The 25193-nt window shown below is 41.2% G+C and overlaps 1 protein-coding gene across 1 annotated transcript; it reads left to right on the top strand.

Moving 5' to 3' along the window:
- On the top strand, positions 1-24348 carry LOC133440846 (1-acylglycerol-3-phosphate O-acyltransferase ABHD5-like). The gene is made up of 8 exons (XM_061718173.1): positions 1-51; positions 3207-3287; positions 3472-3557; positions 6918-7293; positions 12416-12570; positions 16724-16835; positions 18453-18639; positions 24195-24348. Exons 1-8 carry the CDS (start codon positions 26-28, stop codon positions 24300-24302), a joined length of 1131 nt encoding a protein of 376 aa, XP_061574157.1. The 5' UTR covers positions 1-25; the 3' UTR covers positions 24303-24348.
- The last annotated feature ends 845 nt before the right edge of the window (positions 24349-25193 follow it).

Genomic DNA, 25193 nt, shown 5'->3' with positions numbered 1-25193 from the left:
CACCGGCCCTGGACTGTGGAGGAGCATGGCCGAGGAAGCGCGGACAGCTGGGTGAGTTTTCCTCACAAATATCTCCTTTAACACTTAACTTCTCAGTGTGTGACAGCAAACACTGTTACTACAGCCTTAATAGTTATTAAAACATTTAGAGATAGTGTTTCAGTAAAGACGTTACTGTGAAACTCTGCGTAACTCCGTAACTGAGACTTTTAAAGAGGTCTCTTCAAAGCCTGATTTATGGTTCCGCGTTAAATCGACGGCGTGGCCTACGGCGAGGCTACGCGGCGGCGCGCACCGTACGGTACCCTACGCCGTAGGCTCTGCGTTGTTGTGACGCGGAACCATAAATCAGCCTTAAAGGAGCCGCAGGATGTTTCCTTCCTTTCCTCGAGAGTCAGTGCTCTGGTGCAGCAGCAGCAGCAGGTGGGGGGTGTTATTATTATTCATGTGTTATTCATGTGTCCAGTAAACCAGCAGCTGCCGGTTCCTGCAGCTGTGTGCAGGGAAAAACAGTCTGAACACTATGTCTCCATGATCAGTCTAATATTATTATTATTAGTAGTAGTAGTAGTAGTCGTCAGGGCCGGCCCAAGCCTCCATGGGGCCCTAGGCAAAATGTGATTCTGGGGCCCCTCTATTACTGCCAATAATAGTGATTATTGATTATTCACACACTCATTTCATTTCATTTTTTATTTATTCCGATCATGGAAATATGCAAACAGAAAAAAAAACAAGTAAAATAACAACACAATCATCAACTAAAGCATATTCCATACCCAGAAAGTAGCAGGAAGAAGAAAATCTTATTATGCCTGCCCCTATCTCAAAACAAAATTGAACAATAATAACAGATGGTCTGCACAATTACAATTACCGTATTTTCTGGACTATAAGCGGCTACTTTTTCCATAGGTTTTGAACCGTGCAGCTTATACAAAGGTGCGGCTATTCTGTGGATTTTTCTTCCACCGCTCTAACCGGAATTAGAATCAAATCTAAGACAAAATAAATGCAAAGAAGAATACGCTACTTCTTCTTTAGCAGATAGAAGTAGGTAGAAGCAGATTTCAAACAGATAAACAGATAAATAGATAGCGGTTATTTTCTCTTGGTTCTGTCCCGTTTTAATCAGCAAAGTTGCTGCCGTGTTAAAAGACACTGTTAGGAAAGATCTATTTAGGTACAAACATGTACATCATTTACAGTTCAACATCCTTCTGTACATGTAGTAAATATCTAATTTAACAACATAAATATCTGCGGCTTGCATATCTTTTTTTTTTTTTAAATAGAGCGGATGCGGCCTATATGCAGGTGCGGCTTATAGTCCAGAATATACGGTACTCAGTTAACATCACAAAGAAAGGAAAACAAAAAAATCTAAGATAGATTGTCTGTCTCCATACGCATATATTATAAATTTTAACTCTTTCATCGATACATTGCTATTTTTTTCTCTTTAAATGTTTTTTTAAACTGAAATATGTTTATACAGCCCTTTAAATCATAATGTAATGAATTCCATAACTTAATTCCAACAACAGAAACACTCATCTGTTTAAAGTTATTCGGGCAAGTAGATGTTTAAAATTAAAATTTCTTCGACTATCTTCATTATTTGAACTGAAAGTAAACATGTATTGTACATTTTCTGGTAATGCTTTACATTTAGCTGTGTAAATGATTGTGAGTATCTGTAACTTAACCAAATCATCGAGTTTCAGTAATCCTGATTCAATAAATAATCTGTTGGTGTGTTCTCTGTAATGTAAGTGCTCTTTTCTGTAGTAAAAATAAATGATTCATATTAGTTGGATATGTGTTGCCCCAGACTGCAGCACAATAAGTTAAATAAGGCAAAATGAATGAACAATATAAAATTCTCATTACTGTATGATTTAACTCACTATAAACTTATTTCATGTTCTTCCCTGTCATTACAAATACACTTGTAAAACTAGATGGAAGAACTTTTTGTTCTAGTTAGATTGTAATCCACAGTGATTTAGACCATGGAAGCAGAAAACAGATGAACAAACTTGCAGAAAAAATCTTTCAATTTGTCAAGAAGGTTGTAGTAGGACCCAGATGCAGAAGAGCAGGAGACAGGAGTTCCAAAAAACTGAGATTTATTGCTCAAAAACAAAAACAAAAACGCTGCTAAGAAGGATACAAAACCCAAAACATGAACAAGAAATCAAAAATTACAAAAAGCCCGACCGTGGAAACATGGAGGGAGGAAACGGTCCGGACCAGCACGGAGCAGGGGAAAGACAAGACTAGATATACACAAAGGTTAACAAGACACGGGTGCAGACGATCAGGAGAGATGGGAAACAGGAAGGTCAAACCAGAACTCAAACACAAGGATATGGACTTCAAAATAAAACAGGAAATGTCAACATGAAATGTCAAACCCTGACACAATGAATATTGATCAGAGTCAGCAACTGCCCCTACTGGCCACACAGAGAAGCAACAGAAAGAGCTGCACAGTTGGGGTTGATTTACACTTAATATTTAAAGTGATATAGTACTAAGTGTGATACTGAGTGTCATCTACAGTGTAGGCTACTAAAAGAAACAAAATAATCAAATAGATCATTTATAAATAATTTACTGTAAACACGTTATCTATTTTATTTTTGGTTTTAAATAAACTGCAACAGCAATGTGCAACAACAATTTGAAGTGGAACAACAACAGTTAAGTGCAACAACAAAGTACTACAAAAACTAAAACTATAATTAAAATCAATCAACTTGGATAAACAGTACCTCTTCAATAGGTTATCCATATAGGGATAAATTCAAATGTACAAAAACAGACATTATTAAATAGAATAAACAAATGAAATCATACTAATAGAGCCGAGAGGCAGCAGTATCTACTCTAGTCTGTTAACATAATATTGTTTACGTAATAATATTAATTATTGTGTTTTTGTACAATAACATACCTTTGATAATGTATGAATTATCACTCACACATAAAAACATAATTGTATATTTTTTTTAACTCTTGGGGGCCCCCTAGTGGTCACGGGGCCCTAAGCAGCTGCTTAGTTCGTTATGCCCTGGGCCGGCTCTGATTACTAACAATAATAGAAGAGAACTTTTAGCTGAGGGAAAGCAGGTTGGGGAAAGTGTAGGATGTATGGTTTGAAGATGATTGATGTTTTTTATCGTCTGTTCTGTCTTTAGGGTTGTTCAGAAAATGGTATCGGTGATTGGGGTTCCCAGTCTGGCCAGCAATGTGTGGAGCTATGTGGACAACACAATAAGGTATTACCGCTGCAGGACATGTGTATGTATCTACCCAATCTGTTTTATCTTTGCACCCCCTAATGTGTTCATTATTGTTGATGCATGAAACATTAGGCTCCACACTTTTCTCCTGCCGTTGACTGTGAGCTGCCACCGCAGAATTTCCCCGTGCCCAGTTTAAGTTTAGTGTGCATGTTTGTAGGTGGGGCTGGATTCCTGACTGGCTGCCGGCATGGTGTCCCACCTCCCTGAGCCATCTGCAGGCTGCAGAGGAAAACATGCTGCAATGTAAGCATCAGCACACGGTTTCCTCCTACTCTCATTTGCATATTACAGATTAATACGTATAAAACAAAGGTATAATACACATAGGCATGTACCTATGGACGTGTGTGTGTGTGTGTGTGTGTGTGTGTGTGTGTGTGTGTGTGTGTGTGTGTGTGTGTGTGTGTGTGTGTGTGTGTGTGTGTGTGTGTGTGTGTGTGTGTGTGTGTGTGTGTGTGTGTGTGTGTGTGTGTGTGTGTGTGTGTGTGTGTGTGTGTGTGTGTGTGTGTATATATTATTTATTTATTTATTTTTATTTCGAACAAGCATGTTAAAAATAAATAAGGGAAAATAAATTAATTAAAAAAATAAAAATAAAATATATATAAATATATATATATATATATATATATAGATATATAGATATGTATGTACAGCACTTGGCCAGACCTCACAGAGTAGGAATGAAGTAAACACTTATCCAGTCCTACCCCTGAATCTTACATACATTCTTACATATAACAAGAGTTTCAATAAGGTTACTTTTAAAACAACCATACCTACTTTAATAACTGTTCAATACAGTGATATAATACTCAGTTATATGTATATATAAATATAGTCAAAAACAAAACAAATCAAAGCAAACCAAAAGAAAACAAAACAAACGCCCAGCATTTAGTTTTGCTACTATGTATGTATGTATGTAATAATAGAAGCAATTATAATGCATAGTATTACATTATATATCATATATTGTGGTTCTGCCCAAAACTGCAGGTGTACTGGAAAGATATTAAAAGGGAAATCGAACATATTTTCATGATAAAACTAAAACTTGATCCAGTTATTTATTTTGGGCATCCCTACACGATATCAAATGGGGCAAAAGAATGTATCTATATTGAGGACACTACTTTTAGTAGCTAAAAAAACAATAACAGTACTATGGTTACAGCCACGGCCCCCCAAGATAGAGCAGTGGCAGCAAAGGAAGAGTATAACGGCCAGGCAGGAGAAAACCTCTTTGAGAGGGGAAGATTTTTTTTTATTGTGCACTTCGAGAAAAGTCGAAATGTCGAGATTAATGTTGAAATACAATTTTGAGAAAAAAGTCGAAATGTCGAGATCAGTGTTGAAATACAATTTCAAGAATAAAGTAGAAATTTCGAGAATAAAGTCGAAAGACATTTCGACTTTTTTCTCGAAGTGGATAATGAAAAAAAAATCTTCCTCCTCTAAAATATCATTTAAATTTTTTTCCAAATATAAAATATATATATATATATATATATATATTTGCTTTGTTGATATATTTCTTTGGGGGAAAAAAAGTTGTTTGTGTATTTGATATTTGTGGGCATAAATAAAAAAGTTAAAAAAATAAAAAGTCTATTTTTATACCAAAAAAATGGCTAAATTCAATGTTTTAAAGGAGCTGTCTGTAAGAAATGTCCAAAACTGGTACTGCAGTCACTTTCAAAATATTGTTGAGCGGCGTGTACCCTCCCCCTCCTCCCCCCGACCAGAGGTTGCCAGGTAGGCTGCAGAATGCAGCAGGAACGTAGGCTGCCATGGCTGCCATAATTAGAACCGAGCTGGCAACCCGGATGCCGAAACAATACTGACTTGGTGATTGGGAGATAGGTGGAGGGTGGAGCTTCAGAAACAATACTGACTTGGTGATTGGGAGATAGGTGGAGGGTGGAGCTTCAGAAACAATACTGACTTGGTGATTGGGAGATAGGTGGAGGGTGGAGCTTCAGAAAAAATACTGACTTGGTGATTGGGAGATAGGTGGAGGGTGGAGCTTCAGAAACAATACTGACTTGGTGATTGGGAGATAGGTGGAGGGTGGAGCTTCAGAAACAATACTGACTTGGTGATTGGGAGATAGGTGGAGGGTGGAGCTTCAGAAACAATACTGACTTGGTGATTGGGAGATAGGTGGAGGGTGGAGCTTCAGAAACAATACTGACTTGGTGATTGGGAGATAGGTGGAGGGTGGAACTTCAGAAACAATACTGACTTGGTGATTGGGAGATAGGTGGAGGGTGGAGCTTCAGAAACAATACTGACTTGGTGATTGGGAGATAGGTGGAGGGTGGAGCTTCAGAAACAATACTGACTTGGTGATTGGGAGATAGGTGGAGGGTGGAGCTTCAGAAACAATACTGACTTGGTGATTGGGAGATAGGTGGAGGGTGGAGCTTCAGAAACATTACTGACTTGGTGATTGGGAGATAGGTGGAGGGTGGAGCTTCAGAAACATTACTGACTTGGTGATTGGGAGATAGGTGGAGGGTGGAGCTTCAGAAACAATACTGACTTGGTGATTGGGAGATAGGTGGAGGGTGGAGCTTCAGAAACAATACTGACTTGGTGATTGGGAGATAGGTGGAGGGTGGAGCTTCAGAAACAATACTGACTTGGTGATTGGGAGATAGGTGGAGGGTGGAGCTTCAGAAACATTACTGACTTGGTGATTGGGAGATAGGTGGAGGGTGGAGCTTCAGAAACAATACTGACTTGGTGATTGGGAGATAGGTGGAGGGTGGAGCTTCAGAAACAATACTGACTTGGTGATTGGGAGATAGGTGGAGGGTGGAGCTTCAGAAACAATACTGACTTGGTGATTGGGAGATAGGTGGAGGGTGGAGCTTCAGAAACAATACTGACTTGGTGATTGGGAGATAGGTGGAGGGTGGAGCTTCAGAAACATTACTGACTTGGTGATTGGGAGATAGGTGGAGGGTGGAGCTTCAGGCCAAAACAAAAAATGACAACATAAACATCAGTTGAGGGCTGCAACTCCTCTTTTTAAACTGGAATATCCTGGCTTGAGTGCTGTTGTCAGTGACATAAGTATTTGAAATTAACATGATTTTTAAATGTCTGTTGACATATCGGGGTCATTTTATGATTCGTTTTATTATTGCTCTTACATACAGCTCATTTAAGTCAACATAGCAGTTTATATAGTTACTCGCAGTGATAAAATTATGGCCACTAAAATGAGCGTTAAGTCTAAAGGGTTGAAGCATAAGTTTTTATTATTCTAAATGATTTGGTTTGTAGAAAGTATTTTTTTGATTAAAGTGTTACATTTTTTTCAGCCAATTAGAATAAAAATAAAGATGGTAATTTGCAGTGCGGTCTTAGAATCTGGAAACCACAAAAACAACAAGAAAGTTTGAAGACAGACAAATATACGTTTGTTCTGATGCCGGCTTATCTACAGCTCATTGAAATGTGTTTTATTACACTTTAACTGAACAGTATCAGTGCCAAATAATTTTTTTTGTCCTCTGTTTCAGTTAAAAGAAGAAAAAAAAACTTCCCATTCTCCTAAAACTGTGCTCTTGTTCCACACTTCCTCTCCAGGTATCAGGACTGCTTTCACCAGGCAGCTGATCCCCATCTCCGGGGGCAACGTTCTGTGGACCCTGATATTCAGCAGCGCTGGTGTAGAAGATAAAACCCCCATGGTCCTCCTACACGGCTTCGGAGGGGGCGTGGGTATGTGGGCTCATAACTTGGAGGCTTTCTCACGCCGCCGGCCCGTCTTTGCCCTGGACGTGCTGGGCTTCGGTCGGAGCAGCAGGCCGCCCTTCCCCACGGACGCCCAGGCAGCCGAGGAGCAGTTTGTGGATTCTCTTGAGCAGTGGAGGATTAAAGTGGGCCTGGAGTCCATGATACTGCTGGGACACAACCTGGGGGGCTACCTGGCCACGTCCTATTCTATTAGATATCCAGGCAGGTAAGTGACAGTCATGCAATCTGTTCTTCTGTCTTAGGGTGCTTTCACACCTGTCCTGTTTGGAGCAGTTGTTCCGAAACAGGGAGCGTTTCCCCCTAAAGATCGGTTGGTTTGGTTTATGTGAACACAGCAATCACGCTCGGATGCGGGTATGGGCAAAAATATGTGCCACTAGAAACTGAATGTGAATAATTAGGGCCCGAGCACTTGCAGTGCGAAGGCCCTATTGTATTTGCAGGAATTTTTATTATTATTATTATTATTATTATTATTTTCCTGACAAAGTGAAGGCCTTTTTGCCCCCCTTAACATGCCCAAAAAGTCACCAAATTTTGCACCCTAGTCAGGCCTGGCGAAAAATTTGATATTTAAAGGTTTGCATTAATGGGCGTGGCAAAATGGCTCAACAGCGCCCCCCAGAAAACTTTGTGCCTCAAGCCCCACGATACGATTTGACGTACATGCACGAAAATCAGTACACACCTGTATCATGGGACAACTTAAACAAAAGTCTCTTGGGGTCATGCCCGAAACCGAACAGGATGTCGGCCATTTGGAATTAGTCGTGTCATTTTGGCGAAATTTATGCCATTCCTTCGAAAGTTAATTCAGCCCGAACCGTAACGTGCCCCCAAGTGTGTTATACATCAAAATGTGCGTCTCCATCCTGCGACAACACGCATTACTTTTCTCTTTCAAAAGCGTTACCGTGGCGGCGCTAGACGCCAAAAAGCGCGCCCACCCTTCATCTGATTGGTTCAACAGAAAAAACTTTGTGCCTCAAGCCCCATAATACGGTTTGACGTACATGAACGAAAATCGGTACACTCCTGTATCATGTCGCAACTAAAAGAAAAGTCTCTTGGCACCATGGCCGAAACCGAACAGGAAGTCGGCCATTTTGAACATTCTGAATTAATTGCGTAATTTTGGAGCAATATATGCCATTCCTTCGAGAGTTAATTCAGCCCGAACCGTATCGTGAACCCAGATGTGTTATACATCAAAATGTGCGTCTCCATCCTGCGACTACACGCATTACTTTTCTCTTTCGAAAGTGTTACCGTAGTGACGCTAGACGCCAACAAGCGCACCCCCCCTTCATCTGATTGGTCCATATTTGATAGTTCCCCAAAAAGTACCAAATTTGGCATGCAAGCCAGGCCTGGCGATAAATTTGATATTTCATGGTTTGCATTAATGGGCGTGGCAAAATGGCTCAACAGCGCCCCCCGGAAAACTTTGTGCCTCAAGCCCCACAATACGGTTTGACGTACATGCACGAAAATCGATACACACCTGTATCATGTCGCAACTTAAAGAAAAGTCTCTTGGAGCCATGGCCGAAACCGAACAGGAAGTCAGCCATTTTGAATTAATTGTGTAATTTTGGCGCAATTTATGCCATTCCTTCGGCAGTTAATTCAGCCCGAACCGTAACGTGCACCCAGGTGTGTTATACACCAAAATGTGCGTCTCCATCGTGCGACACCACGCATTACTTTTCTCTTTCAAAAGTGTTACCGTGGCGACGCTAGACGCGAAAAAGCGCACCCACCCTTCATCTGATTGGTCCATATTTGATAGTTCTCCAAAAGTCACCAAAATTTGCATGCAAGCCAGGCCTGGCGATAAATGTGATATTTCATGGTTTCCATTAATGGGCGTGGCCTAACGGCTCAACAGCGCCCCCTAGAATACTTTTCTCTGCCATAACTTTTGAATGGTTTCACATAGAGAGTTGTGGGTGGTGTCATGGGACTCTGTAATGAGTCCTTAAGCTTCGTTGGCCTTAATTAGCCCCGCCCCTTCTTCTGATTGGTTGTCCCGATTTTCTGCTATAACTTTTGAATGGTTTGACATAGAAAGTCGTGGGTGGTGTCATCAGATTCTTTATGGAGTCCTTGACCTTCATTGGCCTGAATTAGCCCCGCCCCTTCTTCTGATTGGTTGTCCTTTTTTTATAATAAAATTGCCGCGAGCCGCCAGTCGCTCTCGCGCTGACTCCCGCTTCCTGATTCAAACGTCTGCCGGCCCCGCCCCCTGACCAATCAGTGGCGAGTAGGGTGATGGCGGCCCCGCCCCCCGACCAATCAGTGGCGAGTAGGGTGATGACGGCGCCGCCCCCCGACCAATCAGTGGCGAGTAGGGTGATGACGGCCCCGCCCCCCGACCAATCAGCTCCCTGTAATGTGGTGACTTCAGAAATATTCCCGGCTCAGCCCGGTTACAACCTTGGCAGAATGGTTACAGAAAAAGTAATAATTTAAATAGTAGGGTTTTACTAATATTTATAACTTACAAATATTTAAAAAATTTGGAAAAAAAAAGTTCCAGACATTTTATCGCTATGTTGGTCTGTCCTAAGCCAGTAGGTCAAATAAAAAGAATAGCTGAGACTTAGCTCAGCCAGACTATTGCGGTCTTTGCTGCCAGAGGTCGAGAGTTCAAGCCTGGCTTGATATGCCAAAATTTTTGTCAGCAATTTTTGTGTTTTTTTTACATCAAAATGTTCGTCTCTGTCCTGTGACGACGCACATTACTTTTCTCTTTCCCCTTCTTCTGATTGGTTGTCCCGATTTTCTGCCATAACTTTTGAATTTGAGTGGAGTTTGCGCGCGCAGCTCCCGCGGGGGGAGGGGCTGATGTTCAGCGCGGCCGCCATCTTGGTCGAGGCGCCGCATTGACTGCCTGAGAACGTCGGGCGTGGCCGCCATCTTGGATCGGTATCGCTTTAACTCTAGAGCGTTCACTTCTATTGTGGAAGGAGGTGTCTGCATAAGTAAAATAACTATAACTCACTTGATTTTCAACCGATTTTCACGCGGTTTGCTTTGTTACAAACGGCAGACATGTAGCTATGATACAGGATGCTTGATGTACGTTTAATATGCAAGCTTTCATGCTAAAATACGTTCTGCAGGTAGTCACACTTCAGGTATACACACACACACACACACACACACATACATATATATATATATATATATATATATATATATATATATATATATATATATATATATATATATATATATATACATATATACACACACACACACACACACACACAATATACACAATACAAAATACAGTATAGCATATTAATGAATGTATTAATATATTTGAATAACAGACATAACAAGCTTAAAAAAAAAAACATAACGGATGACAGCATACAATTGTCTTAATGGAGAAAAAAAAGAAACATTTGGAAGGAGTGTGTGTGTGAGGAATTGTATATTAGTGTTATAAATTGAAATTATATAATAATGCAATCGCTATGATATATAATTTTACAATATAATACAGTCAAAAATATATGAAATGAAGCAACATACAATATAATAATACAATATGCTATATTACTGGGTACGCTAATATGAAATAACAACATGTAATATAATATGGTATAATAGATTAATATAATATCATACATTCTGGACCATGAGATACAGCTGTACTGTATGATCGTCCTTCATTTGAGTGATCAGATTTTTTTTTTCATGGTTTGCATTAATGGGCGTGTCCTCACGGCTCAACAGCGCCCCCTAGAATACTTTTTTCTGCCATAACTTTTGAAAGGTTTGACATAAAGAGTTGTGGGTGGTGTCATGGGACTCGGCATTGAGTCCTTGACCATAATTGGTGACAATTAGCCCAGTCCCTTTTTCTGATTGGTTGTCCCTATTTTCTGCTATAACTTTTGAATGTTTTGACATAGAGAGTCGTGGGTGGTGTCATGGGACTCTGTAATGAGTCCTTGATCTTCTTTGCCCTGAATTAGCCCCGCCCCTTCTTCTGACTGGTCGTCCCTTTTTTCTGCTATAACTTTTGAAGGGTTTGACATAGGAAGTCGTGGGTGGTGTCATTTCTGATATGCTTATGGGGGGCGGTTGACGTGAGTGCGAGGGCCCGTTCATTGCTGCTTGCAGCTTTAATTTATATTTGAATTTGAATTGCTCAACTTGAATAATTGCATTAAAAAACTGAATCTGAATCACATAATTTGTATTGTTTCATTTGAATTATTGCATTAAAAAACTGAATCTGAATCACATAATTTGAAATTGAATTTATTAGTTTGGAACTGAATTTCTATAAACTTGAAACTGAATGTCACATCCTGAAATTGAATTCAATTGTTCTGAAACTGTATTTGATCCTCACTGAAAATTCAACTCTCTTTATACTTTCACATTCAGTTCTCACAATTCAAATTCAGTTCTTGCAATTCAATTTTAATTTACTGGAGTTACTGTGCCAGACATCCGGGTTGTTGAGGAAGAGCAATCGAGTGCAGATACAAACTACTATAACCTATTTTCTTTCAACAATATAAACGACTAATGGGAGGTAGATATTTCCAAACCTATTGTGTTTTCTCCATTCTGTGTAAAAAGTGTAGATTTATATCTTGCCGTTTTGTAGAAACATTTCTGTTGAGGAGTGTGTGAAGATTGAACTGAATGTGAAAGTATAATTAAACAACACAAATTCAAATTATGTGATTCAGATTCAGTTTTTTAATGCAATTATTCAAGTTGAGCAATTCAAATTCAAATATAAATTATTCAAATTCAGTTTCTAGTGGCACATATTTCTGCCCATATGCGGCACAAAACAAGCAAGCCGAGATCTCCTAGGGGAGGAGGTCTCGGCTCTCGGAGCGGTTCGTTTGCAGTGAGAACATAATCCACACAGCAACCGATTAACCACAGAAAACAAACTAGCCACACTCCCTTACGATGCTCCATAGTTGTTGTTTTTCCCGGGGTACGGAAGAGGAAACTCCTTCTGCGTTCATTTCTGACCAATGAGAAAACAGTTGGTTCACGCATGGCAGGGACGTGCGGTCAGGGAAGGCATGTCATCATGACAAGTAAAAAAAAAAATAATTATAACATCAAATTTATATTTATTATTTGTCCACTGATCTTTATGTATGCAATTTCAAACAAACTACTTCCCTCTTGCCAACGGAACCAAAACACTGACTCTTGCAGACTCCTGGAGGTGGTACTGGGATACAAGGAGAGACCAGAACCTGCCAGAAATCCCTGTACTGTAGTCTCTTCAGTGTTAACTGTTTTACCTGTGTGTGTGTGTGTGTGGTGGACAGAGTGAAACACATCATCCTGGTGGAGCCCTGGGGTTTCCCTGAGGGTCCGGACACGGCTGAGGCGGACCGGCCCTCCCCGGTGTGGGTCAAGGCCCTGGGCGCTGCGTTCCGCCCCTTCAACCCGCTGGCCGGCCTGCGGCTGGCAGGACCGCTGGGTAAGAACGGAGCAACACGGGGGGATACTCGGGTCAACACCAGGGCTGGGGATACATTCACATGTCAAGAATCGGTTCGATTCCGATTCGTAAAGCTAGGGTCTACGATTTTACATATTGTACATTTTATCAAAATCATTTATAAGGTTGTTATGGCCCAATAGTGTTACCTATGAAATCTGATTAGCAAAAAGAACCAAAAAAAAATATTTCTTCTATCTGCTGTAATCCTGCAAAGAAGTCGACCAATAGGCGCCATTCGGCCTGAACGGTGGCTATTGGTCAATCTGCTTGAATGTCAGTGATTGGACAGTCCTCACCTACTCCCCGCCTCCAAAAGTACGGCAACACCAAGGACCACTGGCTCCGGCAGTCTCCACAATTTGCATCTGTGGACATTTGAATGAGTAACATGGTATCTTACCTGTGATTCCATTGTTGTATCTTGGTGTTTTCTTGTTTTTCTCACGCAGACACGAACAAACACCAACACACACGGCTCCGCGTTGTATTTGTTTTCCAATGGACTTTTATAGTGATTTTGTTTTTGGTCCTGCTGGCTCCCGTACCAGAGGGGGTGTGTCGGAGGAGGGAGCTTCATGTGAGGCAGAGCACAGGGGGGAGGGAGTTTGTGTGGGGAGTAGGTGTCCTTTTTAAAAAAAAACAAGATCGTAGACCATAGCTTTAAGATTCAGAATCCATGAATGAATGAATGAATGAATGAAAGCTTTTATTCCGAACATGGGAAAACATAAAATAACACATAAGTCAAAATAGTCAAAACAAAAAAAAAATATAGATAAATAAACAAAAAAATATAGATAAATAAACAAAACAATGTTACCATGTCCGAAAAGGAGTAGAAAGAAGCACCAGGGGCCTTATGTACTAAGAGTGCGGCGCACAAAAAACATGCGTTCGCCACTTTCTACGCTCACGGTCGTATGTACAAAGAATGACGTGAACGTAGAAAGCTGCGGTCCTTCACTCACACATTAAGGCTGGTTCACGCACTTTTCTGAGGTTTTGTCCGTTGGCGACACTCACTGGTGATGCAGTGAAGTGCAGAATATGAGGAAACTTAACGTCAACAATAAGTTCAGACCACATGAAGGACACTACAGTCCCCACATCACCAGATAAATTACACAAGAGTGGAGCTGCAACAATCTCACAATCAACCTCATGATCTGAACAAACAACTAAAGGAGCTCAACGATGGAACCAGCAAATCCTGATGGAGCTTTGGCTCCGTTAGAGGAACCTGCTGATGATCAGATCACACCGACCTGCTGGTCCAGGACTAAGACTGGACCATCAGCTGGTTTAGTCTGGATCTGCTGGTCCAGGACTAAGACTGGACCATCAGCTGGTTTAGTCTGGATCTGCTGGTCCAGGACTAAGACTGGACCATCAGCTGGTTTAGTCTGGATCTGCTGGTCCAGGACTAAGACTGGACCATCAGCTGGTTTAGTCTGGACCTGCTGGTCCAGGACTAAGACTGGACCATCAGCTGGTTTAGTCTGGACCTGCTGGTCCAGGACTAAGACTGGACCATCAGCTGGTTTAGTCTGGATCTGCTGGTCCAGGACTAAGACTGGACCATCAGCTGGTTTAGTCTGGATCTGCTGGTCCAGGACTAAGACTGGACCATCAGCTGGAGCTGTTACAGGTCGGACATCTGTCTGTCGTCATGACGACCGTATGGGACGAGGACTGGAGATAAAAGCCAGATCCTAAAACATCCCATAACTGTGTCTGGACAGAAAAACATTAAAATACATTTTGCAGCGAAGAACCGGTTCTGTAAAGTTGTCTTTTAAAATAAAACTAAGATGTCACGGAAAGGTTGGTTGCGAACTGATGTGATTCAGAAATGATGAATAGTTTTTATTGAATGTTTAGGCAACTTTTAGAGTCTGATATTAGTCGGCTGCAGGTGCTGCAGGATCCAGAAAGTGTTTCTCCGGTGATGGACCGGTGTTGTGCCAAAAAAGTGATTGCCTGCCAGAATCTGATTTCTCCCCTGAAAATGGGCCTTTTTACCTGCCAAAAATTGATTGAAGGCCAAATACAGTTAATGAAAAGTTGTTTCTGCCTAAATATGACTTGATCTCATTCTTGAGCTTCATAATCTGAAAATCTGACGTTTTAGGCTGCTGTGCGCGCTCCCGCGGCCACAAATCAGAAGAAATCAGATTCTGGCAGGCAATCACTTTTTGGCACAACACCGGGACTAAGACCGGTCTCTCCTTCTGCAGATGCAACACTCAGAGTTAGATAAATTTTGCTCTTTATTTCTCACGTTTGCACCTCGATAATCCCGTCGGCACAAATTGTCTTTATTTCTGCAGCAGAGGAATCAGATCGTGATGCTTCATGTTTTAAATATAAGTTCATGTTGTTCACATTGTTATACTTATGAGAGAGGTGCACGCGGACATCCACAATGTGTAAGACTCAATAAACGTGTACATTGGTCTTAATCCGTCAGTATATAATACGCGTGACAGTAAAGCAGAACGAGGAGCCGTTTTTCATCCACCAACTTAAGTTCTGGTGTCAGTTCTTAAATTACAAACAAGAAAAGCAGAGTGTAATGATGCACTAATGCTGCCATAAACATTCACCAACCCGTACGATCATAATAAACCAAAACTCTTCACGGAACGCAATGCAAAGCAAAGAACTGCATTACCCATAATGCAATACAGCTGAAATCGGAATAAATGCCCCCAAATAAATTATTTATTCCTGCTCAAGGGCCGATGTTTTTTTTTAATTTGTTTTACTTGTTTTTGCACATTTCTTGTTAGGATGAGCGGTTTTTAATGGATAATTATCTTCATTATCATATTCAAACATATATTTGAGGGAGGAGACAAGGCGGAGTGTTGTGCTCCAGCATGTGCGCTCAAATCCACGCTGATTGGGATGTACAGAGAAACCTGCGTGGATTTGGGCGAACGCACAGTTCTGTTCATCTGAATCTTTGCGTTCATGTAAATTCCACGCACGGTTTCACGTTGAAATCCACGCACTCTTAGTACATAAGGCCCCTGGTGATCGTCAAAGCCCTTCATCCTCCCTGTATCTGTGAAAATTATATTTTTGTACCGCTGTTTGAACTGGCTCATGCTTGGACATTGCTTGAGCTCCGCACCCAAACTGTTCCACCACTTCACTCCACATATGGAAATGGTACATTTTTTGATTTCGATTATCAGCATTTGATTCTATGCGATTCGATCCGGTATTGATTTGACTTAAGGCTGAATTCTGGTTCTGCGTTAAACCTACACCGTAGGGTACGCGGCTACGCGGGAGTCTCTCCGTAGCCTACGCCGTAGCCTGACCTGCACCTCCCAAAACATTTAACTATGCGTCGAGGTGACGCAGACCCAACGCAGACTGAGATCCAGGGCATCAAACAGAAACGTATGAAATTGTTTTTATTTTTTCCCACATTCCGTTTTTATTTTTTTCCATTTTCTGTGTTTTTCAGTTTTTAATTTTTGAGAACTGGTTTTTCAGCATTTTGTGCAAAATTTAACCCCAAGACAGTATATAAAGCAAGGACTATAACTTATAACTAAAACTTTAATGTTTTCATACTTTTAAACATATTTAAAGGCAAAAACATGGCAGTAGTTATTTTCATGTCAAACAAAACATTCCTTTTTTGGGCATAAACTAAAATTTCCAAAAGTTATTTTTATGAAATAAATAACTAAGAAATAAATAACTCAAATATTCCTTTCAATATCCATTTAAAGTGCAAAAAAAGAAAGAAATTGCAACAGCTCAACAGCGCATGTGTGAATTAAATGATGTGACTACTGGGTTCAAGTTCACCGGGCGAAAATGTAATAATGAAAAGAATCGATCTTTAGACATACGAATTTTTTAGGAATTAATATGAGAATCGATTTAGAATCGGAAAATTTATTTTCTTTCAACATAGGCCTAGTCAACACACAAAGGAGAGTAGAAAACACCCAATAATGTGTGGGGGGGGACTTAATGCATCTCCCCGTCCTGCATCAGCAACGTGAGCCAATCTAAATATGTGAATAATGACGAGGGTTGTATTGATTGTCCTAAATGCCTCTTTAGTTCTACCACTTGAGTTCCTCTCCTGTGTCTTCTGCAGGTCCCACTCTGCTCCAGGCCCTGAGGCCTGATTTCAAGAAGAAGTTCTCCTCCCTGTTCAAAGACAACACCGTATCCGAGTACATCTACCACCTCAACGTGCAGTGGCCCAGGTCTCTGTCTGCTTATCTGTCCCGGTTTCCCCGAGAAGCCTCATTTGGTGCTTTTCCACTAGAACCTACTCAGCCCGACTCAACTCGCCTCAGTTTGATTTGGTTCTTCTCCACTAGGGGTCTAACGTGCCGAGTAGATACTTTTCTGTAACTATTCTGCCGAGGTTCTAAGCGGCTGAGTCGGCTGTATCTGACATCATCACACTACAGGCCACCGATTGGTCGGGGGGTTGGAGTCAGACGTCTGAGTCAGGAGGAGGAAATCAGAGAAAGAGACTGACGGATTCTTGTTTATTTTATTCAACCAGCAATGGCAGCAAAAGTCTGTTTCATGATCCAACTCTGAGGGTCAGATGTTCATAAACCTGGTGCTGAGGAGAGAATTAAAAAGATCTAGACGGAGATAAGGAACGACCAGATCTACCAGGAGCTCTGTCTCTTCATAGCTGCTCACGACTCCAGCTGACTTTTCAGCAGCGCCGAGACAAACTTAACAAAAAAAAGCATTGCCGCTTGAAGCTTCTCTCTCTCATTTTTTAACTTGATATCAAACACAAGCCACAGATCCAGCAGCACATCTATCATCTCCTCCAGGTTCTACATCTTTAGTGTTGTTGTCTTCTTCCTTTAGATACACAATCAAATACGTCACAGCAGCTTCACTCCAACCTCCTACTTCTGATCTGTGTGTTGGATTGTTATGGAAAAGAAACCAGGCCAAGTTGAGTCGAGCTGAGTAGGTTCTAGTGGAAAAGTGCCAATTGATGCCACTTATCTTCACTACCATTCAATTCAATTTTCAATTCAATTTTATTTGTATAGCGTCTAATACAACAGATGTTGTCTCTAGACGCTTTCCAGAGATCCAGAACATGAACATAAACATAAATATAAACCCCCGAGCAATTATTACATAAACAATGGCAGGTAAAAACTCCCATAGTGGGAGAAAAACCTTAAGCCAAACAGTGGCAAGAAAAACTCCCCTTTAGGAAGAAACCTGGACCAGGACCTGGATCATAAGGGGGTAGAAACCTGGACCAGGACCTGGATCATAAGGGGGGTAGAAACCTGGACCAGGACCTAGATCATAAGGGGGGTAGAAACCTGGACCAGGACCTGGATCATAAGACTGGGGGTCAGGGACGTCAGCAGCACACAGCAGGCATGCAGCTCCTGAAGCTCCGGCCTGCAAACATGCACAAAAGAGAAAAAAGGGGGCCAGCACAAGAAACTACAGGAACGATGGACAAAAATGATAGCTATGGGATACTTATAATAAATAAAAATGGAGAAGAGAGGAAGGGAAGAGGAGAGGAGAAGAAGGGTGAGAGGCACCGCCCAGGGGATCATGTCGGTCCCCCCTGCAGCATAGGCCTATAGCAGCATATCTACCATGAAGCTATGTTTGAGACTAACTATTGTAGTCTTGTTCTATAGCTGCAACTATGACTACTGACTCTAACACACTACAGTTACCAACATCATCATACTAACATCATGAAAGCAACTTGTTTATCACATTTACTGTGATTATGGGAATTGTACTTTTCAATATGATATCCTGTTTGTGGTCCTCATCACTCTGCATCCAACCGTCCCCCCGTCTCCTCACAGCGGCGAAGCGGCCTTTAAGAACATGACCACGTCCTGCGGCTGGGCCAGGAGGCCGATGCTGCAGAGGGTGGCCCAGCTGGAGCCCGCCGTCTCCATCACCATCATCTACGGCTCTCGCTCCAGCCTCGACAGCAGGGCAGCCAAAACCATCAAGGAGCTCAGGCCGCGCTCCAGTCTGGAGGTCATCGTAAGTTCAAGTAGAATATCCTCACATTCACTCTTCACTTTGGAACCCAAACCTTCAGGAATCTGGAAAGATATGTCAAAGTATTATTAAATCTTTATTTCAGACCCAAGGGGATCCATATCACCATAAAAGCAGAATAAGATAATAAAAACAAAGACAGAATAAAAAACAAACAAACACAAAATACAAAGTACAGAGCTTTCCCCACTATTCAGTGTAGGCTAGCATACAAACATGTTCTAAAATGGTTCCACAGTCTGGACGAAAATCTTACAGAACTGCGTACAGGATTAACCAACACATTAATAAGTTCATTCTCTGATTCTGATGCCCTACACATAAATCTTTGCATCAGAGTGCGCAGAACAGCAGAGCAGGTGGGTACCCCGACACTAACAAACATATGGCTTGCACTGGAGCTTCTTGGGGCTCTCAACAGTAGCCTCATGCTGTCATTATAAGCTACTTTGAGCTTTCTTATACTACCTTGTTTGTAGCGGCACCACAGGTGGGCTGTGTACAAAGGTGTGCAATATGCTTTAAACAATGCAATTTTTACAGATACAGAGCACATGCTAAACTTACGACACAGCATGTTTGCTTGTGCATAGAGCTTACGACGCTGCCTGTACATATCTTTATCATCAGACAAGTCATTAACAATAATATGCCCCAAATACTTGATCTCGCTGCACACACTGAGTGCAGTACCAGACAGATGGAAGTCAGGGAAGGTTGACTGTCTGTCTTCTCTGTTTCTAATAATCATAACTTTACTCTTACCAGCATTGTACTTTATGTCAAAGTCAGCACCATACTGTGTGCACGTTCTCAAAAGCTGTAAAAGACCAGCACTGTAAGGGCTGAAGATGACCAGGTCGTCTGCATACATAAAGTGATTAATTAGTAGGTCACCAACTCTACAACCTGTACCACATGTATTCAACATCAGAGACAAATCATTCATGTACACATTAAAGGTATTGTGACATCATTTTTAACATGCTTTTAACACTATTAAAAGTCTTGGCCAACATCCCTCAAATGTGTCTAAAAGAGTGTAACAAGAAAAACTTCACTCTAGTACTCTATTCCTGGCTTTTTATTACAGTGTTTTTTTGCGCCGTGAAAAACGCTTCCTTTCCCCCCTTTCCTGTCAATCATTGCGCCGCTCCTCCTCCAAACCTCCTCCTCCTCCAGCCATACGCTAACAGCGGCGTCAGAGAGTTAAGCCGGGAGCGACAGGCGAAGCATGCACGGAAAAGCAGGAGGGCGAACCACAGCAAACAATCATAAAAATAAAGGCATGCAAGCAGCACTGTCCCCTTATCTTAAGTCCAGTCAGTGGCCGCGGGTCTTCTTAGCAGTTTTCCTCCGGTGATTAGAACAGAAGAGGCTCTAAACAGCTCCGTGTTAAGCCTCGTTTATGGTTCCGCGTTAAATCGACGCAGAGCCTACGCCGTAGGGTTCAGCGTACGGAGCGCGTCGCCGCGTAACCCTACGCCGTAGGCTCTGCGTCGGTGTAACGCGGAACCATAAATCAGCCTTTATGGTGCGCTGGAGAGGAGCGGAGGCAGGGAGCTGGGTGGAGGGGGCGGTGATTTAGCGGGCCGCCACCAAACCACATGCGCCGTTTTTGCATAGTTATGCGGAAAATCCCAGAAAGCACACAATACACTGAATGTTAAAAGTTTGTTGTTTTTTGGGTGTAATTGATGTCAAGACACCCAACAAAACACAAAAAATCAAGAAAAATTTGTTTTTCATGTCACAATCCCTTTAAAAAGAAAGGGAGACAGGATTCCGCCCTGGCGGACACCATTGGTCACATGGAAGGGATCAGATGTTACATTCCCCCATCTCACTCGCATTGTCTGATGCGAGTACCAGTAGACCAGGATTCTAATTAAAAAACCAGGGAGCCCACTTTTAGACAATTTCAAAAATAGTTTCACATGATTAACACGGTCAAATGCTTTAGAAGCATCAATGAAGCACAAGAACATGGTAGAGTTATGACTATTATATTTCTCTAAGATTTCCTTTAGTGCAAAAATACATAGATCAGTGCCATGCTTTTGTTTAAAACCAAACTGGTTGTCTGTAGACATGATGTATCTCTCAAGTCTACTCAGTAGAACTGTCACCAGCACCTTGGACATGACACTGGCCAGAGCTATTGGCCTGTAATTATCTGAGCTGTTCAGCTTCCCCACTTTATCTTTAATAACTGATAAAGTAAAAAGGTTTGGGGGTGTTTTCGCTGACCGGGACAGGAATGTGTGGTTCGACCCCACATGAGCGGAACATTCAAGAAAAATTAAAGCCCTCTATAAACCCTCTTCATCCACTAAAACCTTTTTTGAATTTGATCTGCCTCTAAAGAAAGCACAATGAAGCTGGCTAAAGCTCAGACTGTAGCTGTGCTTTTATTGTGAAAGGGTTTACACTACCTGTAATTCTATTCAAACTTCATTCTGTTTCTTCCAAATGTCAAATCATAATTCATTACATTTTAAAAGATATTGTTTCAACTGAATCTTAAACCAATCTTTGCTGCCTACATGAGAAATATGAAGTCAGAAATGCTGGTTGGTTTGAAAATGTGAGTTCACGTCAACGATATAAAAGCAATAATAGATAGAAGTCATGGTGTTCCCCCAGTTTCTTTATGTGAGGGTGGCGACTTCTTAACTTTTTTTGTTAATAAATGAAGTATACTCTTCACACGAATCTTAAACCTCAATATGAGGACATGTTGGAGAAGTCATTATTTAATTTTTTCAATCTATTTCTTTATTTCATTCATTAAAAGAAAAACAAAACAGTTCAATATAATTACAACAAATCTCTTTCCTTGAATGAAAGGGAACAGAAAGAAGACTAAGCTTATTTTATCTGTCCCTTTTTCCTAAGAAATAACATTTCAATGAATGTAATAATAAAAAAAACGTAATTACAAATTAGGCAATACAAAAAATATATAAATAAAAAAAAACACTTATACAATAAACGTAATAAAAAAAAAACAACCCCCCCCCCCAAAAAAAACCCCAAACTACAACAAAGTTATAAAATAACACAAAATAGCTGTCGTCAAACACAGATAGTCGTATTCTTTTTTGATTCAAAGAAAAAATATATGACAATGATGATAAAAAGAGAGAGAGAAAAAAAGAAAACCCAACTAACTTAACAATTATCATATTTCTTCATGACAAACTGGCTTTTATTATTCTTTTAAATGTAATGTTTGATTTGCATTCTTTGTTCCATAAACTGATACCTTTTACAGAAACACAACGTTCCATTAATTTTGTCCTGAATTTTGTTTTTTTTAAAAGATATTTTAAGTTATACTTATTTTCTCTTTTTTCAAAATTTTTCTGTGTATTGATTGGAAAAATGTTCTTATGAGCTTTCCACATCATTTGCAGAATTCTGAGGTCCACTAATGCCCCTTTTGCACTAGTATCACCTCGGCTCGGTTCTACCCGTTTTGCCCTTTTGCACTAGGGCTGAGACGGGTAGAGCCGCTCCAAGTCGATACTTTTTTCTGTAACCATTTCAGCCAGGTTCTAATCTATACGGGGCTGAGCAGGGACTATTTCCGACGTCACCACCCTCTGCGCCAGTGATTGGTCGGGGGGCGGGGCCGTCACCACCCTCCGCGCCTCTGATTGTTCGGGGGGCGGGGCCGTCAGACGTTTGAATCAGGAAGCGGGAGTCAGAGCGAGCGCGAGAGCGACCCGCGGCTCGCGGCGATTTTATTATGAAGCGCAAAACGTCTGTTTGGTGATCCAACTCGGAGGTGCAGATGTTCATAAACCTGGTGGCTGACGGTTGCGCAATCGAGTACGTCACAGCAGCTTCACCCCAACCTGCCCACTTCTCACCTGGCTGTGGAAAAACACACGGGTAGAGGCGGGTAAAGGCGTGACGAGCCGAGTCGGGCCGAGTAAGTCCTAGTGCAAAAGTGCCATAATTCAGGAAATGTCAACAGTTTTAAGTGAAGGAATAATGGATGACTATATTGTTTTCTACTAATTATTCTTATGGCTTTTTTTTGTATCTTATGTTTTTTTTTTGTAGAAAACTTGAGTATGATCATGTGATTCTGGGTGACGCGTCCCCAGCTTCAGTGTGTCTGAGGTGTGCTGCTCGGCTCCTTAAATAAACCAGCTCAACCTTGGGGAGCAGCCTCTAACTGAATTTAGCAGCGTAGACAGGAACAGTTGCCAGAATCAGCCGTGCCAGATACTTTCCATAAATACGTCTGGCAAGGGGACAGGAGCTGTCGCAGTTGAAGGCGTGGCAGGCTGTACTTCCTCCAGCTTGATTTGAAAACCCACCGTAAGAACATTTGGACGTCGGACCAGGGTGACCCATCTGAAAAACCCGGAGAACTGCTCTTACCATGCAGGATGCAGGACATATTTGTCACTAAAATCAACTAAATTAATAACAAGCTTTAATCTTGTGGACTCTTGACTGCTGCCCAGTGGTCTGGTCAAACGCCACAGCAGACGTGATAATCAAACTTCAAAGAGTGCAAAATAGAGGCGTGCTTGGTCCTGGATTGTGATTTCAGAAATAATGTATTTAAAATGCATAAAAATCTCAGCTGGTTAATGGTAAGAGAAAAACGACTTTATTCTTTATTAATATTTGTAAGAAATGTATCCATATCAAAAACCCTTGCAAGTTCTATACAAATAATTATGTTACAGTTCAGAAAATCAAAGCTACAGCACAAGACATGCTCTCAGAGGTGATTTTTCACAGCCAAAAATAAAGACAAACTATGGTAAAAGAACGGTGATGCATGGAACCCACTTTAAGCAAATTATTAACATAAAAGAATTCAAATTGTTAGTAAAGAAACATCTCTTGAATAGATACAAATTAAACTTTATTAAAAATGGTTATTGGTGCAAACTATGATAACTATACATTGTTTGAATTTGTTGATGTTATAAAATGAATGAATATGTTGTGGCAGGGTGAAGCATGACTCCAGAGATTGGTAAACAAGACTTTATTCCAGGCAACGGAATCACAACTGACAACAACGTGCACCTCCCAAAAATTGTAACTACGCGTCGAGGCAACGCAGACCAAACGCAGACCGAGACGGCTTTGATTGGTTCACCCCTTGGTAGCAACGCATTTCCGGTTTCCGGTTTGAAGCAGTCGTGAACTTTCAGCGCTGTTTTCTTCGTGTATGTGTGATTTTTTTTTTGTTTTGGCGCAACGTGCTTGGTGACGTCATTCGCGCCCACTGGAATCAGAATAAGGGAATCGTTTGCGAAAAAGGCAAACGATTCCAAGGAATTGAAACACTGGGAACCGGTTCTCAACAAGAACTGGTTCTTGTTGAGAACCAGTTCTCAACAAGAACCAGTTCTCAACAAGATAACGCGATAGTCGGACGCTCGCGTGCAGTTAGGACAGGCTGTAACCCCAATTTTGACTGCATGTAAACGTAGTCACTGTTTTAACCTCCCCTCTCTTTTCTGCCTCCTCTCCTCTCCTGTCCCCCGTCCTCCCTGCAGACCATCTGCGGAGCGGGACACTACGTGTACGCCGACCAGCCCGAGGACTTCAACCTCAAGGTGGTGCTGGTGTGCAACAAGGTGGACGCCAAGCTGAGGTCGGCGTAGCTCACGGACACTTACACACCTGGCCGGCATCTCTTCCTCCACCACAGCGAGGCCTCAACACCACACTTCCTCAGAGAACAAGGAGGATGAGTGTTTTTAAATATGGGTTTATGAGGTTTGACTCACGTGTGTCATGTTAGTGATTCATGTTGTGAGAAGCCGGAATGACATCAACAGACGACCGCGTCATCACTGAAGCATTAGTTAGAACGTTGTATTGTTACAGCTCGGGGGAGAAGGAGGCTGTTTCCAGTCCATGTTTCATTTTCATTTTCATTTCATTTATTTATTTAGCACAATTTTTTTTTCAAAACCAAAGGGTTCCACTCCCATCAACAAGGCAAGTTTATTTGTACAGCACAATTCAACACAAGGTAATTCAAAGTGCTTTACATAAACATTAAAAGTGGCAAGACATAATTAAACAGTAAATAACAAATAAAATGGTAAGAAAAGAGGTAAAATGGTAGGGCACAAGTTGTTTAAGAATGAGGGCAGTAGAATACAGCAGGTAAGTATTTAATTTAGGAGTAAGCTTCAGTAAACGGTAATGTTTTTAAGCCTGATTTAAAGGAGCTGACAGAAGTAACGAACTGTGATGAAGTAACAAAGATAAATAAAAAAAAAATGATAAATACAAACCTAAAAGAGAACAAGGATACAAGGTCTGGATTACATTAAAGATAAAGACATTGAAGGTTGAGGCAGAATAAGATGTTTTTTAATAACTTTCTGAAGGAGGTAAAAGATAAAAGATGCATGTACATTACTGTCCTTTTCATAGGTCTTCTGATCCAAAACATAGAGAAATGGCTTATGATATTTGTGAAAATCATTCTTTTTTAAAAACAAAGCAAATCAGTCATATTCAGATGTTTCCACATTTTTGTA

Source organism: Cololabis saira, chromosome 3 (assembly GCF_033807715.1).
Source record: "Cololabis saira isolate AMF1-May2022 chromosome 3, fColSai1.1, whole genome shotgun sequence".
In the NCBI taxonomy this organism is placed as follows: Eukaryota; Metazoa; Chordata; class Actinopteri; order Beloniformes; family Belonidae; genus Cololabis; species Cololabis saira.
Note: the sequence above shows the minus strand (reverse complement) of the source record. Positions and strands in the feature narration are given on the sequence as shown.